This window comes from Agrilus planipennis, unplaced genomic scaffold, assembly GCF_000699045.2.
Source record: "Agrilus planipennis isolate EAB-ADULT unplaced genomic scaffold, Apla_2.0 scaffold89, whole genome shotgun sequence".
In the NCBI taxonomy this organism is placed as follows: Eukaryota; Metazoa; Arthropoda; class Insecta; order Coleoptera; family Buprestidae; genus Agrilus; species Agrilus planipennis.
Window position 1 is genome coordinate 813,679 of NW_020439079.1, and position 15,838 is coordinate 829,516.

Below are 15,838 nucleotides of genomic sequence, written 5' to 3' on the forward strand. Positions count from 1 at the left end.
CAATATATATATATATATATATATACTATAATCTAAGTAAAATGGTAATGACAAGTGTCAATTCAGAGCCGGTACAACCACAGTGAAGGGACTTCGACCTCGTTACTTTCGTTGAGAATGTCGACCATATTCCATCAGGTGCGGCGTTCTCACCGAAGTAGAAAGAATCCTTTACCCAACCCATCAAACTCAAATATCAAGTATTATTTATTTGGGAGATACCTTTAATATTTATTATAATTTTTGACAAATAATTTAACAGTAGATATTACATCTACATACATATACACTACATATTATACGTCCAATAATGATTTGTTTCATATAGTATAAGGGCATACCATTTTGAGTATATTCAAATAATATACTCATATTTTTATCGACTTTCTTTACTGAATAAAATGTTTTTGACTAACAAAACTGAAAATTTCTTTTCTGAACTTTCAAGTTTACGAAATTCCTTCAAGTTCGTCTAATCTGGAGGCAACTACCATTTCTACGACTTCCAGGCTTGAAAGGTCCAACTCCTTCAACAGACACAGAACAGCTGATAGAACATTAGCAGTTTTTGTGGTGTTCTTTAATCGCCGACATTTTTTGGCACTTTTCTCTCTGATGTTGTCTTTTCTATTTTCAGAAACCACACTGTTATTTAAACTTTTAGTAGGTTGTGATAAGAGAATACTGTGGTGAGAGTCTTCAGTCAACATGGAATTGTTAGAATCCTCCCTCCTTGGTATTGGAATGAAACTACCTGTGTTGGTTTCTTGTCCTATAAGACCAGTAGATTGACTTTTCTGCAAACGGTTTGATTCCAAACTATCTTCCAGATCATTGGAGCTGAACGAGTGATTCAGGGGTGGTACGTAAGAGTACGAAATCTCGTTTAGGGGTTGTATGATCGCCTGGTGAAATGTATTACTTGGTCTGCAACTGTAGGACTCTTCTACGTAATGATCTTTAACCGAAAATGTGTCATTATCTCTTTCTTCAGTTATGTGATAGCTTGTCAATGATGTAATTGCATTGTAATCGTTTTGGTCTTCAAACGAACACCTGATGGAATTGAAGCATTCATCTTCAAAATTGTTGTTCAGCCTGTAAGTAGGAGGGCTCGATGGTCTGTACGTTGTATTTTTTGAATTATCTTCAGAAGAACGGTTCGTGCTACAATTTTTCATTTTTTTGAAAATTATTTCTTCTTTGATTTGGTTGTTGTAATTAGGACTATTTTGGTTGTTGTAATTGGGACTATTTTGGTTGTTGTAATTGGGACTATTTTGGTTGCAACAATTTTCTTCCGATGAGCGATTTTTATTAACGTAGTTCATGCTGTTGGACATGTAGAACTCGTTTTCCTTTGGAATCTCTATCTCTATCTCTATTTCTTCCTTTTCCGGCGTTTCTTCGGTGTATGATCTTCTGGGAAGATTGTCGGGATGAATCAGAAGCCTGCCTTTAGTAGCAGCTTCCTTGTATTCCCTTTCGGTAATTGCTAAATTATCGAGTTGCTTAAGTTGGGTTAGGGTTCTTATAACCGTTGGTCGATAATCTTCTTGTAACGAACATGGATTCTCTGCAAGCCAAAGATTTCTCAAATTTTTGAGTCCTTGAAGGTAGCATATCTCATTCAGATCTCTAATGTCATTTTGGCGAACGTAGAGTTCTTGAAGGGAAGTGCAGTATTGGAAATTGGCCAAAGTATTGATTTTATTTATACTTAGCGAAAGGACTTGTACGTTGGGCATCTGCTGGAGTAAAGACACATCCTCGATATCATTTCCCCAGCAGTTTAACTTCTTAATGTCAGTTAGATTGTTAAGCTTTGTTTTTCTGAATACGAGCTCTTCATTTAAACGCTTCGCCATCTTCTATATATTTCAATGCAGAAAAAATGTTAACAAAATATTTGGTAGTGCGAAAATAATCAGCGAATACTTTTTCTCGTTTTTTGTTATACACACAAAAAACAATCAAAGAAGTTCGAATGACATCAAGTTGACAGTTGAGAGATACGAATTATTTTTCTGTTTGACTTTTGTGTAATGCTTGGAGCTCGGTTTAGAAAATTGCAGTTATTATCTAATGATAGTCAGATTACGTAATAAAACTTGAACGAACGTAAAACAAAAAACGTAACACAGTGCAAACTCCTGGGTCTAGATACTTGAAATTTCACTAGTGGTGAGAAAAAATTGTCCTAGTTTTGCAGTCTTGATCTTAGTCTTGCGAAAATGCAAAGGCCAAGACCATGAATGTCTTTATACTAGCAAGACGAAGACTAAGACCGAATGAACAAGACCAAGACTAAACCCAAGACTGAACGGACAAGACTAAGGCTAAAAACAAGACCGAATATGCAAGACCAAGATCAAATACGTAGGACTAAACAAAAAATTATTACTTCCGATGGATTTATGAGTTACACTGTTTGAAACAACTTTAATATAATCTTTTCTTGGAACAAAACATTTTGAGTATTTTAAACTTTCAGTTTTAAGAATAAATATAAAAAAAAGCAATAAACTTTACCACTGTTTGCAAAAAAGGGATCTAGAAGGATGTCCTTGGTGTAAGTGTTCTTTGTTTCTGTCTGGAAAACACATGATTGAAATATACTAGAGACAATCCTTCAAGTACCTTGTCCTATTTTGTTCGCCAGAAGGTTAATTTATACGTTGAAGGAAGGGTCAATTTATGAACAAGGCTCAATTTATGCACTGCAGGAAGGGTAATTTCTCGAGTGTTCATAACTCTCACAATTGTCGACTGGGGCAGTCTTGGTGATGGTCTTGCTTTGCTCATCACTAAATCTTACACAGGAGTTCCTCATACTAGTACCAACTACATAGGTGAGCACCAAAAAAAGGATTTTTAAAAATTCAACCCCTCAAGAGATAAAAACGGGATTCAAAGGCTGATGTATCAATCAAGGCACAGACCAAACGTCTGAATGAATAAGATTGAAATTTTATACAAAGGTTCCTTGTACACCGGTATCACCCACTATAAAATGAGTTTTCATAATCCCTCCTCTAAAGGTGCAAAATTCGATATAATCAGGTAGTATATTATTTAAATTTTCCAAATCAACTGTGGAAAAAGTTAATCTCTCAATTTAACTATATACTAATAAATAATTAAGACCCACGTCAACATCACAAGCTGAAAGATGCTTTTCAGTTTTAGAAAGCAATCAAGACCATCTTCCGAAATTCAATGTCCTGGACCCAACGATGTATTGACAATTCTATCGACGCGTTTCATAGATAAGTTAGTTTTATTTAAAGCCAACTGTGTCCTGGTACTTCGACTGCGTAGAATTTAATTAAGTACATCGCAAACTCATACTCCACATCTCCAGAAAACTCATTTCCTAGATGTAGCTTCAATAAGGGATTGTCGATAACATTAACCAATAAGACTAGAGATAGACGTAGTAACTTAACCCGAAGCGAATGGATATAAAAAGCAACATAAGTAATAAAGGATAAAAAACTCAAAAGTCCCCTGCGCAATAAAATATTGCGCATCAATTTCGGTGTTATCGTTGTCAAACACAAGTTTTAGAAATGTAGCATCGTACTACAGATGGCGTTTACCGCGCTATTTGTGGTATTTTCTAAAACGCGCTGTTAAGACAGCAGATAAAAGTTGGTCTGTGTTCTGTCGGAGCTGCCTGCGACGCGCTGATGAGATTCAATAAGATTGAAATCGCGATCCGCATCTGGCAGTTTCGACAGAACACAGACCACTTCGAATTATTTTATAGGATATGGGTTGTTCTAGTTTTGGGGAAATGGGAAGATTAGCTCAGGATAGGAACGAGTGGAGGTGCGTATCCAACCAGTTTTAGGACTAACGACCTTATGATGATGATGATGATGAGTAGGGGAAATGTTTGCAAAGCACTCGCTTTATCTCTTCACGGATAGAGTATGTATAGTCCGCTGCGCGATAAGCGGTTGTGCATCAATTTTGGTAGTATCAGTTGTCAAAAACAAATTGAATCAAATACACAATATCTCGACGTGTAACAAACCACTGGAACGCAACTTGTTGACTCTTACGGCACTGTGGTTTCTATTCCGCCCCTCTAGTCTTCTTGGAATTAAACTTCAAAATATTTGTAAAGCACCCGCTTCATCTCATCACGAACCGCCACTGCTTACCTTTAAGTAAAGTTTCGTGTATGATATGTAAACTGATTGAGAGAGATTGACATGGAGAAGTTATAAATATTCCATTTATCTCACTTGGCTAATACAAAGCCTTTAAAATTTGAATAGAAGAAGGATAATACCTAATAAGTAGGTACCTAGTATTCATATTCTCGTCTTCTTTCTCCGACGGAAGTTCCTCTATCAATTACTTTGTATATTCTTTTCAACTTTTATTACGAAACCGTGCACCGTAAACGTCATCCGTGAACGTCGAAATAAACTTTTCAGGTTTGCACTGGTTGTTATAATATGCTGTTGTTGACAATTATATTCTGTGCCGTGCATTCCGAAAGGAGAGAACGGTTGATTTTAGTAATTCAGTAAAGTTTGATTTCTACTCTGCGGCACAGATAATAACCGAGCAAGTATGAATGCAATCTACCTGTGTATTTCTGTAGCTATGTATGTACGTGTATATTCCAGCCTGTAATTCTGACTTTTGTAACGAAATGCGCCAAGGGTGAGATGATCAATTTAAAGTTTTATTACCTTCTCTAAAACAGAATGGAGTTGACGTGAATCGTAGCGGGAAGTTGAAGTATAAAAGCGGTAGATATCTATTCTGGAAACCGTAAATGTTATTATATGACACGACAGGGCCGTGCAAGATACCGGTGTTTAAACGCTTTAATAGAATTCACTAACAATTTTCTTACGTTGATGGTTAGTTAAACTTTGGAGTTTAAAGCATACAATGTTTTAACGAAATCTGGATTTTATTTTAAGGAAAATCCCTTCGTCCGATAATCATATTATTAAAAAACTTTTTATTTGACCGATTAGCCCTTAAAGCTTGATTCTCATTATTATCTGGGCGACGGAAGGCCGGCGTCCGCGTCCGTCACGACGTCACGGCTAGCCGTGTCTATCGGTGACTGATATTATTGCAGTAGAGAATACATTGACGTAACTGTTCCTGTCGTTGCTTGTTGGTGACAATCATTCATGATATTGTAATGAAAATATATTTAATTCGTTGTTAATCACACTCAGAAACAACTGTAGAACAATTGTAGAAATTTTCATTACAAATAGCAGCGATTATAGGGACAGAAACAATCTGCAAGAATAATGAAGGTAATATTGTAGTTACTCTTTTTCTTACAAATGGTTTATTCCCCTATTACAACGTTAAAGTATACGTACCTAGGAGACTTGAACGCAGTAGTAGGTGAAGGTTAAGATGGTGCAATAGCAGGATCTATTGGATTTATCCCAAAAATCAGAAGTACAGTCAGAGTAGACATCTATATAAATACGGCAAAGTAACCCAATATCGCCCAAATTATTCATAGGAGTCCCACAGAATATAGTGAGGGATTTGCTGTGATCAAAACAGGAAATCAATTAGAACGGTAAGTTTATGAGGTAACTAAGAATCGTGGATTACATAGTATTGTTATGGGAGAATCCTGGAAAACTAAATACATGATAAACGAACTGTAACTGGTAGACAGTTTCTCTGACCTATAAGGTCGTATAAAACCAAAGGGTAGAGCGATAGGTCCTTTTTATCCTAATTTTAGAAAATGCCCAAATGGTGATTGGGAAGAAGCCAAGGCCAAATGAAGACAGAAGAGTTTGTGGATGAGACGAAATCTTTATAGATACCCAACCGCCTCTCGTAACCGATAATGTTGGTATCCTTGGAGCTATCGACCAAAACCCTCTACCTCGGTCCATTCTACTAGGGTCATTTGAAAGGCGCTCTACTTGATAAAGGATAGAGAATCTAAGCCTAGCGATTGCGTCAAATCGGATGCTCTATACTCTATTGCGCAGCTACTTGTCGAGCACAACTTGGTGACAAGTAGATATCATTAATTAAAAAGGACCTTGTTGAATAATAATGAACCTACAATTTGCGGCGAAACTACAGATGGCGCTACCTTTGTCGCTATTGGTTAAAAAATTGAATATTAGATGATAAAATAGTAACTTTAATTTTCAAGTGGCATGATCAAAATTCTAAAAATATATTTAGTGCGATGACAGACAAAACTGCGCTGCACAAAATCTCCCTTTTTAATATTCTTATACGAAAAGCCGTATTTCTCAATGAATTTAAAATGATCTTCGTGTTTACAAAGATTTCCTTCTATGTTGAGAGGTATACATTAAAATATTACCTTGTAGATCAAAGGATTCTGGGCCTCGGCTCGTGCAACATTAAAGACGACGTACGATCATTCGAATAAAAGGTTTTCCATTTGCAGTGTTGTTTCTCAAGATTTTAATAAAGGTTTCATTTACGTCATAGGACTACAAACTTACTTGTAGATAGTATATTTTGTCGTCTAGATTTAATAAAATGAAAAGTGTGGAAAAGTGATCGTTGTTTCTAAAAGAGAAGAAAGTCATAAAGAAGTTCTTCGGTTACAGATTATTAGCAACAGATTTTTTAGAGAAGTTAAACGCAATGGGTTATACACAAGTCCATAAATAATTTGATCGTTAGTATTTAAGATCCACTATAACGAATTTATAATAAAAATAAATTAAATATATAAAAGAAGTCGTGTTAGTTACACTATTATAACTCAAGAGCGGCTGAACCGATTTGGCTGAAAATTGGTGGGGAGGTATTAACCAGGAGACGGACATAGGATATTTTTTATCCCGTTCCTGTGGGGGGGAAGAATGGAGAAAAGGAGTGGCACTGTTTAAATGGAACATATAATATTTGTCGTCAGATTTACTTGAAACTTGGTCTTAATGGTCTCCCATTTAATTTCTGAAAGACCTATCTCGACATTTTAAAAAATTTAACCACCAAAGGGAGGGGGGGTAAAAAGGTGTTGCAATTTTTGTTTGGGACATACTTTATTTGTAGTTGAATTTACTTGAAACTTGGTATATATATAGTTTGATATTATTAATCAAATGAAAAGAGGTTGCAACGTTTCCATGGGCTACATTTTATTTGTACTCGGATTTACTCGAAGGATGCTCATTGCTGAAATTAAGCAAATACGTGTTTTGGCAATTTTTAAAAATCAACCCTTAAGGATGAAATGTTGTTGCTACGTTTGTATTTGAAAGATGGCGACATTACACAAAATTAAAACGTTGTAAGGGTGAATTGGGAGTTAAAAGGTTTTATGGAGAAACAATATTAATTTCTGCGAGCGAAGCCGCGGGGAAAGGCTAGTGTAAATTAAAATATAAGTTAGTAATATTAAACTTCTTATTTGACACCCATAACAAGGAAACTGTGAAGAAAACAATAATTCGCCATATTAGCAGAATGTCCGCCATATTGCATTCATATTGACTTCAGGTCAGTTAACTCTGCGTTTTTGTCATTAGAAAGTTCTCTTTCATCAAAAACCGGTTGATATATTCCGTACAAAATTTCTCCCAAACATTAATGAAAGTGTGTTATCCAAGTTAATTAATATACTTCGTTTACTTTCTGTAGCGATGTGACCTTCAGTTTGACCGGCGCAAAGTAGAATAGAACAGTACTAGGCCAGAAAAGGAAGGAGACAACTCTCGGTCAGAGTGTAATGAGCTTTTTTCTCCCTACCTACGATTTTGCGAGCGCGTATCCAAGACATCGCTAGAGAAAGTAAATGAAGTATACCTACTTACTTAGACGTACCTACTAGTGTTTGGTATACTATTTAAACCGTTGTCGTATGGAACGAAACCCTAGCTATTGAATAACCCTATTAAACTCTAACCTTACAGATTTCTAAGCTTACTGAATACTGTAGTAAAAACTACATTTAAATCTGCCCAAGCGCTTTGATCAAAATTGTGTATGTTGATCATGGACTTAATAAAGCCGAAGTAGAGAAACTGAATGGATACCATACATTACATTGGAAGGGGTACATTGCTACAGACAGTAAATGAAGTGTAATAGGTTTGTAAAAGTATAAAAGTTAGTAAAAGTTTTAAATAACTACTTGATGATGTCTCCGCTGAATTGTGCTCAATATTCCAATACCAATTAGACCACTTAATTCAAATCTAGCTTGAGTAAGCCTACCCGAAAATACTGTGCGGGAATAATTGGATTTAATTTGCAAATTAAATCATTTGTATGCCTATTCATAGTACACCACACCTACCTATAGGAATAAAAATCAAATAGACAAAAAGTTTTGATTTACATATTAAGGATTCAGTAAGGCAATTAATGCTAAGAATAGATTGTTGGGAATTAGTGAATGTTAATTAGGTGCTTAGACTCACGCAAGAGAGCGTTTTTTAATCCGAGCGCTAACGGAAATGAATTATGAAAACGTGATTCAATGCTTTTCACTGAGTTTGAGGGTACCTAAGTGAGTAATACAAGGAACTGGAAAGGAGAATTGAAAAAAACTGCCGCAAGTTACTTAATATCGCGCGAATGAGAATTTTACATTTTTATTTTAGCTATTTTCATCACGAGCAGCTTTTTAACTCTGCAAAACCGACGTTTCGTACAATTGAATGAAATACAGAAAATGTATAGGAATTCATTTTAAACCTTAATAACACTTTTAGAGTAGGTACTTAACAAAAGATTATTGCAGAACAGTGGAATTGTATGGAATCGTCTGAACCAGTGATACACAAGGTGGAGATTTTGAGAGTAGCGAAATATATTTAGGGTATCGCAGAAAAATTGATTAGTACATATCAATAAAAATAATTTACATACTGTCACGTATTTAAACACGTTCTCGCACTATTACTATTTTTTTACATTTGATATCTAATTAACACTTCTAATATTAATTAGTTATCAATTCATGAACAGTTTGTTACTTCTTGGCTGTTTCTTCTTCGTTTTGTGTTACCACGTAACTCGAACTCGTACTTCCTACTCCACTCGGTTTTTGTTTTGCTTAAATTATTCTCGAGGAGAGGGAATCTTCAAAAGACACCTCCTGAGGGAATGTAGTGTCGGATTTTTACCAGCTAACCCCCCCCCCCCCGAGTGGGAAGGTTGTACATCCCCGGGAAGGAAATGGAAAGGTTGGGTGTGTGAAGAGGATTGAGTTGGGAAAAGGTTTGAGTGTAGGGAAGAAACGTCTAAAATAGGTGGAGCATCTCTAAGGTGACGGGTAGACACTCGCGCTAAAGAGCGAAGCTATAGATGAGCAAATGGGGGCGGCTCATTGTAGAAGGTGACATGGGCTTCGGAAACGGTCGTTTGGCTTCGGGGCGCAGTTGGAGAGTGTCCAGTTGGTGAGGTTTACGTGGCCTGTCACTGAGGCCTGGAGATTTGCCGCGAATGAGATTGCAGCCTCAGGGAGAGAAGGTAAACCGGTTTCTTTCAGGAAGGAAATGGAAAGGTTGGGAGTGGGAAGAGGGTTGAGTGTGGAGAGAAAACGAGGGTATTTAGGGGAGAAACTGTCGAAATAGGTGGTCCACATCTAACATGATAGGTGGAGACTCGCACTAAAAAGCGGGGCAAGGTACTTGATTTCGCGACAACTATTTATAAAGGCTAGCTGTGTTCTAGAATGATCTTGTATATGTATGCCGTCTAGAAACCTGGTATTCTTGCCACTATGTATGTTGGGTTACCTAAATACATGCTAAAAATAAATATGCTATTAATCAAAATTATGGGAGTTTCAATGTTATTCAACAGAAAAAGTTATTTCTTGTACAATTTATACTAACTTCCTCTGGGATGTTTTTCTATACACACACGTTATTTGAAGGGAAGATGGTCCTTTGAAATTATTGCGTGCAAAAGGTGATCGTGGGCCTAAAAGTTTCAGAAAGAAACACTAGTACAAATTTTAAGTGCCTATCCCAATTAAGCATCTTGTTTTTTACTAACTTTTGCTGTCAACCACAAAGCTAATAATACCTAAGGTTTTGTTTTCCCAAATACTTCATTGTGAATCGCTGTTTAAAATTTTTGTTTAACGGTACAGTGCAAAATTCTATAAAATGGTTTCTTATAAAATGGGACAGACTATACAAATCGTTATGAACTAAGGGACCCTTTTTGGGACTAATTTGGTGCACCTGTCAAGACTTATTTATGTTTTCCAAGTTTTACCACTTTCTTTTTCTGATCTCAGAACCGAAAAAAAAGGAAAAATTTAAAATCAGGTACAACTTTCAATAACCTCATTTCTTTGTAAGCATCAAAATTTTTGTTATAACCGATGTTGTTATAGACAAGTTCCACTGTATATTTATTTATATCTTTTTTGCGTGTCATGAGGCAAGGTTCGCATATTTTAACCTATAGTTTAAAGGAGTTATGCAAAAAAATACATAACAGTAGTTCAGGCGAATTAGCTGAAAAATCGAGATTCTTTTGAAAAGGTTAGACTGACCCGATTTTTATATATAAAGCAGTAAAAAATTACGTACATCATTAATAAACTTGTGCGCACGCTCACAAGTGTGAGGAATTTGGTTTGTAAATAATGTAAGTTGTGTGAGGTGTACCCACTTATTTCATATCCATTCATTAAAATTTTATTTTTTGATTATTTAACATTAAATTTGTACTATTTCTTTGTTAACTCGATTTGTAGGTAAGATTCATTTATTGGTTCCAAATTAAATCGAACAAACAAATCCGAAGTGGTCAGTATTCTGTCGATCTTTTTGGATCTCATCAGCGCGTCGCAGATAGTTTCGATAGAATACAGACCAATTTTTACCTGCTGTTTTAACAGCGCGTTTTATAAAATATCAGAAATGGCGCCCTTAAGACAGCAGGTAAAAATTGGTCTGTATTCTATCGAAACTATCTGCGACGCGCTGATGAGATCCAAAAAGATCGAAATCGCGATCCGCGTCTGGCAGTTTCGATAGAACACAGACCACTTCGAATTTGGTAACGTGCCTATCACGTAGTGGTGAGCTACGCCGTGGATTCAGTTCAGCAAGTAGATATCCATCTAATTAAATGCCCGAGATAAAAATGTTCAATCTCTCAGAGTCTCTGAAAGCGAGACTAGAGTCTCCGTCTCTCATCGAACCTCTCTGGTGTCGCTGAGAGAGACTATCAAAAGAACTGTTTAGCGTCTCTGAACCAGAGACTCGAGTCGCTCATGGAGAGATCCTCATTCCGTATCCAGTCTCTGAACGAGAGACTCGAATCTCTTAATAAGTGGTGTCTCGATAGACATGGTTAAAATTTTCAAGTTCAACTATTTCAGAGATCCCAGTCTTTTTACGAGAGGCTCGAGTCTCTCAATTTTTCATTTTTATGAATTCAGTATCTCTGTGAGAGACTCGAATCTCTGAATTAACAATTTTATCGTTCAAGTCTCTCATACAGTGACTGTGAGAGATCCATAAAAACACCTAGGCAATAACTGAGAGACTGTGAACGACTGTTAGAGACGCTCTCAGAGACGCTGAAAGACTCTGAGATACTGGAAAGAGACTGAAGTTTTTTGTCTAGGGTGGACCTTGTTGAGTATAATGAATTCCACTAAATGTAGCATCGTAGCAGATGGCGTTTACCGAGCCATTTGTGGTATTTTATCCAAATTAAATGTTTTTTAACACACTTTATAAAATTGTTAAAAATTAAAAAACCTTTAATTTAAAATCGATAAAAAAATGAGGTCTAGTCTAAACTTTTCCTCTCAAAAGTCTAATTTGCCTCGACTACAGTCCATAACGTACGTTATATGTTGCTGATTTATTAAAAAAAAAAGAGAGAAGAAAGCAGCTCGTTTAATTACAAAACGTTGTCAACTGCCTTATCTGAAAGACAATTTATTAAAGCAAGTCAGTAACAGGTGATGATTTCACCAAGGGTGCCTCTCGCCACTAATCGCTCCTCGCTGTTGGTTGGTTTGTAAATCCGACGACATAATACAAACCCTCTTTTTTTGCCGTTTCCGTAAGGATACTCGAGGCAACCACCATCGGGTAACTGTTAAAACGGTCTGCAGTATGACGAAGGCTCGAGTATAAAACCGTTGTAGTGATTATATCAAGGATTCCGAAACGGCAAAAACTGCTAGATAAACTGAGCTGAAACTGAGCGCTTCTGGCGCCTCTTTTCAACACATGAAAGAGCATACGTACATATATAGAATTAAAAGTGGGACTGATGAGGCTCTTTGATGTCCACTAAATCTGACAACATTTATATCGTTATTAATAAAGATAAGACTTTCCGACTGAAATCTTTTTTTGCTTATCTAAACTATTCTTAAGTATATCCTGCAACTTTTTGACAGCAAAACCACTAAAAAAGTGCGTCATGTTTATCAAAATACGGTGGAATTCGGATATAACAACTTCGGATGTAACAACAACTCTGATAATTATTCCGTAAATTTTTCATTCAAACTAATACTGAAAAAATCGGTTATAACGAACGACAACAAACTCGGATATAACGTCACACTTTTATGGTACCTATTTGGATTCATCATCGCCCATTATTGCTTGTATTATTATTAAAATGTAATATACCTATACTGTATACCTCGCGAAAGCTCATTGATTTATGAATAAAAATAATAATATTTGCTTTTTTCGGGCTTCGGGTACTTTACATCTGAAATACATATGTAATAACCGATAACTATACGTAATAAAAATTATTATTCTGTTGAGATCTCTTCAGCAATGGCACCGATTTTTTATGTGGCACCTACGTTATAACCATGTGTCCGTAATAGGCACCTTATAAGTAACTGCTACTGCATAATCAAATTGTTGGAAGTAGAACATACAAAACAAAAATTAATACAGTTTAATAATAACATGGAAAGTTATTATCAAATTGAATTTTAACTGTGCAATAATCAGAAGAAAACTTAACAAGTTAATATTATAGGTAACTAAAGAAAAACTGTCTTATCTTTTTGCTCTAAGGAATTTGTTTTGTTTCAGCATCTCTTTTTTTGTAATAACAATCCCTAAGGAAAATTAAGGAATAAAAACAAATTCATCTAGTCGTGCTAACTTTTGTTGATTGACTCCTTGCCGCCCTAACGTGTGATAAAAAGCTTTGTTCCAAAAATTTCATGTCCCAATCCAGTTCATATTAGCTTTAGGTTTCGAAATCAACAGGAAATTCGGATTAATTGTTTACATACTTTCACGTATTTAACCACCTTCCTTACACTAAAATAACTTGCACTTAATTATTTGCTGTCTAATACCTCTATTATTAATCAGTTATCAATTCACTACTATACGAACACTGTCACTTTTTCGCTCTTTCTTCTTCATTCCTTCTTGTTCGCTTTGTATCACCTCGAGTTCTCTGACTTGTACTAACTACACTTTTTTTTTGTTTTTATTCTCGAGGAGGGGAAATCTTCAAAAGACACCTCTAGAAAAGTAGTAGTGTCGGATTTTTACCGATTAAAATCACTCCTCAAGAGGGGAGATCAACCAAAAGGTTGTACATTCCCGGATAGGAAATGGAATTATTGGGAGTGGGAAGAGGATTGAGTTGGGAAAAGGTTTGAGTGTGGGGAGGAGGCGCGAGTATTTGGGAGATAAAACGTCGGTAATAGGTGGCTCACATCTCAAGTGATAGTTGGACACTCGCGCTAAAGAGCGAAACTAGAGATGAACAATTGGGAGCGACTAATTGTAGAAGATGACAGGGCTTTCGGAAACGGTCGTTTGGTTTCGGGGCGAAGTTGGAGAGTGTCAAAATGGTGGGGTTTGCGTAGCCTGTCAGTGAGACCACAAAGAAGATTGTAACCTCAAGGAGAGAAGGTAAACTGGTTTCATTCAAAATTTGGATGTTTCTGACGAACCAGGGGTAGTTTAGTGCGGAAAGAAGGGTCCACATGTAGATGCCTTGTAGAAGTTTTAGATAGTGGGGAAGGACACAGCCCCAGACGGGAATGGCGTAGGAGCAAATGCTCCTGATTATTGCGTTAAACGCACGGATTTTTGTTTGTCGGGACATGGAGTTATTACGGTAGAAAGGCTTGAGTGAGATAAATGGACCCATGGTCTCGGAACGAGTGGCTTAGATGTGGCGCCACCAGCTTAGGGCTCTGTTGAAGATGACACCTAGGTATGTAACGGAGTGTACGATGATGGAGGGAGGTTTTCGGGTCCTATGTGAGAAGAAAATTGCTTCCGATTTGGTCTCGTTAATTTCCATTTCCGATACCAGTTTAGGAGCAGGGACAGAAACATCAATTCTCGCTGTGCTTTGCAGAATGGTTTGGGTATAGTTTATGAGGGCAATGTCATCAGCGTAAATAACCGTCAGAATCGAGGTGTGGGAGGTTATGTCCGTACAAAGCAGATTAAAAAGAATGAGAGATAATTTGGAGCCTTGTGGGACACCGACTGTGACGGGTTTGCTGGCGGACAGAACAGAGCCAACGTGGACCCGAAGGCTTCTGTCTGTAAGGAAGGATCTAATAATCCCAATTAGGAAATGTGGAAATTGAGGGTGATAAGTTTATAAGTAAGGTCTTCGTGCCAGACACGGTTGAAGGCTTGCTGGACGTCAAGAAGAGACATGGATGTGTGGCGCCACTTGTTAAGGTTATCGGAAATGTATTCGAATATGCCGTGTCGGCACCGTATTGCCTGCGGAAGCTACAGTCGATCTTGCGACAATTATTTATATAGGCTGGCCCTATTCCAAAATGATCCAGTATACGCTATCTAGAAACTGGGTCTTCTTTGCCACCATGTATGTTGGGTTGCCTATACGCATGTGACAATATTCATACGTACTTAAGGAAAAAGTAAATGCTAATGAGTGAAATAGGATTTTGTTTGTTATTCAAGAACGATTTAGCTTTTAATGTGTTCATTTTCTATTTTCAAATACTATTTCGAGCTGTAATGAAAAACGCTTTCCTTCCTGAACTAAAATAAACGTTCATGTGTTTCTCTATTTCGTTTCTGTTCTCTAGAAAGATTAATTTCACCAGCACATTACGTTCATGCATGTATTCGTACAAAGTTGTATTATTAAGAACAATAAAAATCAAACAGCTGAAGCAAAACGAACAAAAGGAAAAATATCTCTGTTCCATGGCTCGAATATTTCGCTTAATGAAAATTTTATGTGTAAACGGACCAAAGCATTTATTAATTTCCTGAGAATTTCACTGGTGCGCTACTGCCATGAAAGAATCACCGACGAATAACAATTTTCCATTACAACTTGAAATGAGGAAATTACAAAATTTTTCGTATTATTTCTACAAACGTTTTATTATACCTAATATCATTTCCTACTTTCCTTCGTCACATATATTGTTTGTGATTCAAGGGAATACAGTCAGTACTTTTTTGTATTTTATTATTGCTATTACAAAGGAAGTCACGCTACATTTTTTGAAAATATAGCAACAATCTTAAAATGTTAGTCCCAAAACCTTTTAATGAATAGCATGTCTCTGGATTTGACACAACCCCAACTTCGACAGTCCTTAGCAAATATTCTGTAGATCCTCATCTGGTGATATCTGCTGATGACAATAGTATCGGGTTGTTCGGAAAGTCATTTCGTTTTTTTTTGTGGAAATGAAAGACAGTTTTCGTATAATAAACAAATACTTTATTAAATTATATATTGACCGTTCTGGTCCAACACCTTTTGCCATCTTTCTGGTAGTAGCATAATTCCACGCTCATAAAATTTTTGGTCTTTGCTGGCCAAAAACTGATCGAGGAGGTTTTTGACCTCC

At 36.5% G+C, this 15,838-nt stretch overlaps 2 protein-coding genes across 3 annotated transcripts in view; one reads left to right on the forward strand and one right to left on the reverse strand.

The window, feature by feature from the left end:
* LOC108734605 overlaps positions 1 to 15,838 on the forward strand; it is a 371,439-nt gene that overhangs the window by 46,768 nt on the left and 308,833 nt on the right. The gene's annotated exons all lie outside the window — the stretch shown is intronic.
* On the reverse strand, positions 220 to 2,002 carry LOC108734607 (probable serine/threonine-protein kinase DDB_G0278845). The gene has a single exon (XM_018466235.2). The coding sequence runs from the start codon at positions 1,866 to 1,868 to the stop codon at positions 450 to 452; it is 1,419 nt and encodes a 472-aa protein (XP_018321737.1). The 5' UTR covers positions 1,869 to 2,002; the 3' UTR covers positions 220 to 449.

Excerpts from the sequence above, each read along its gene's own strand:
- LOC108734607 (XM_018466235.2), bottom strand. The coding sequence starts at position 1,868 with ATGGCGAAGCGTTTAAATGAAGAGCTCGTATTCAGAAAAACAAAGCTT.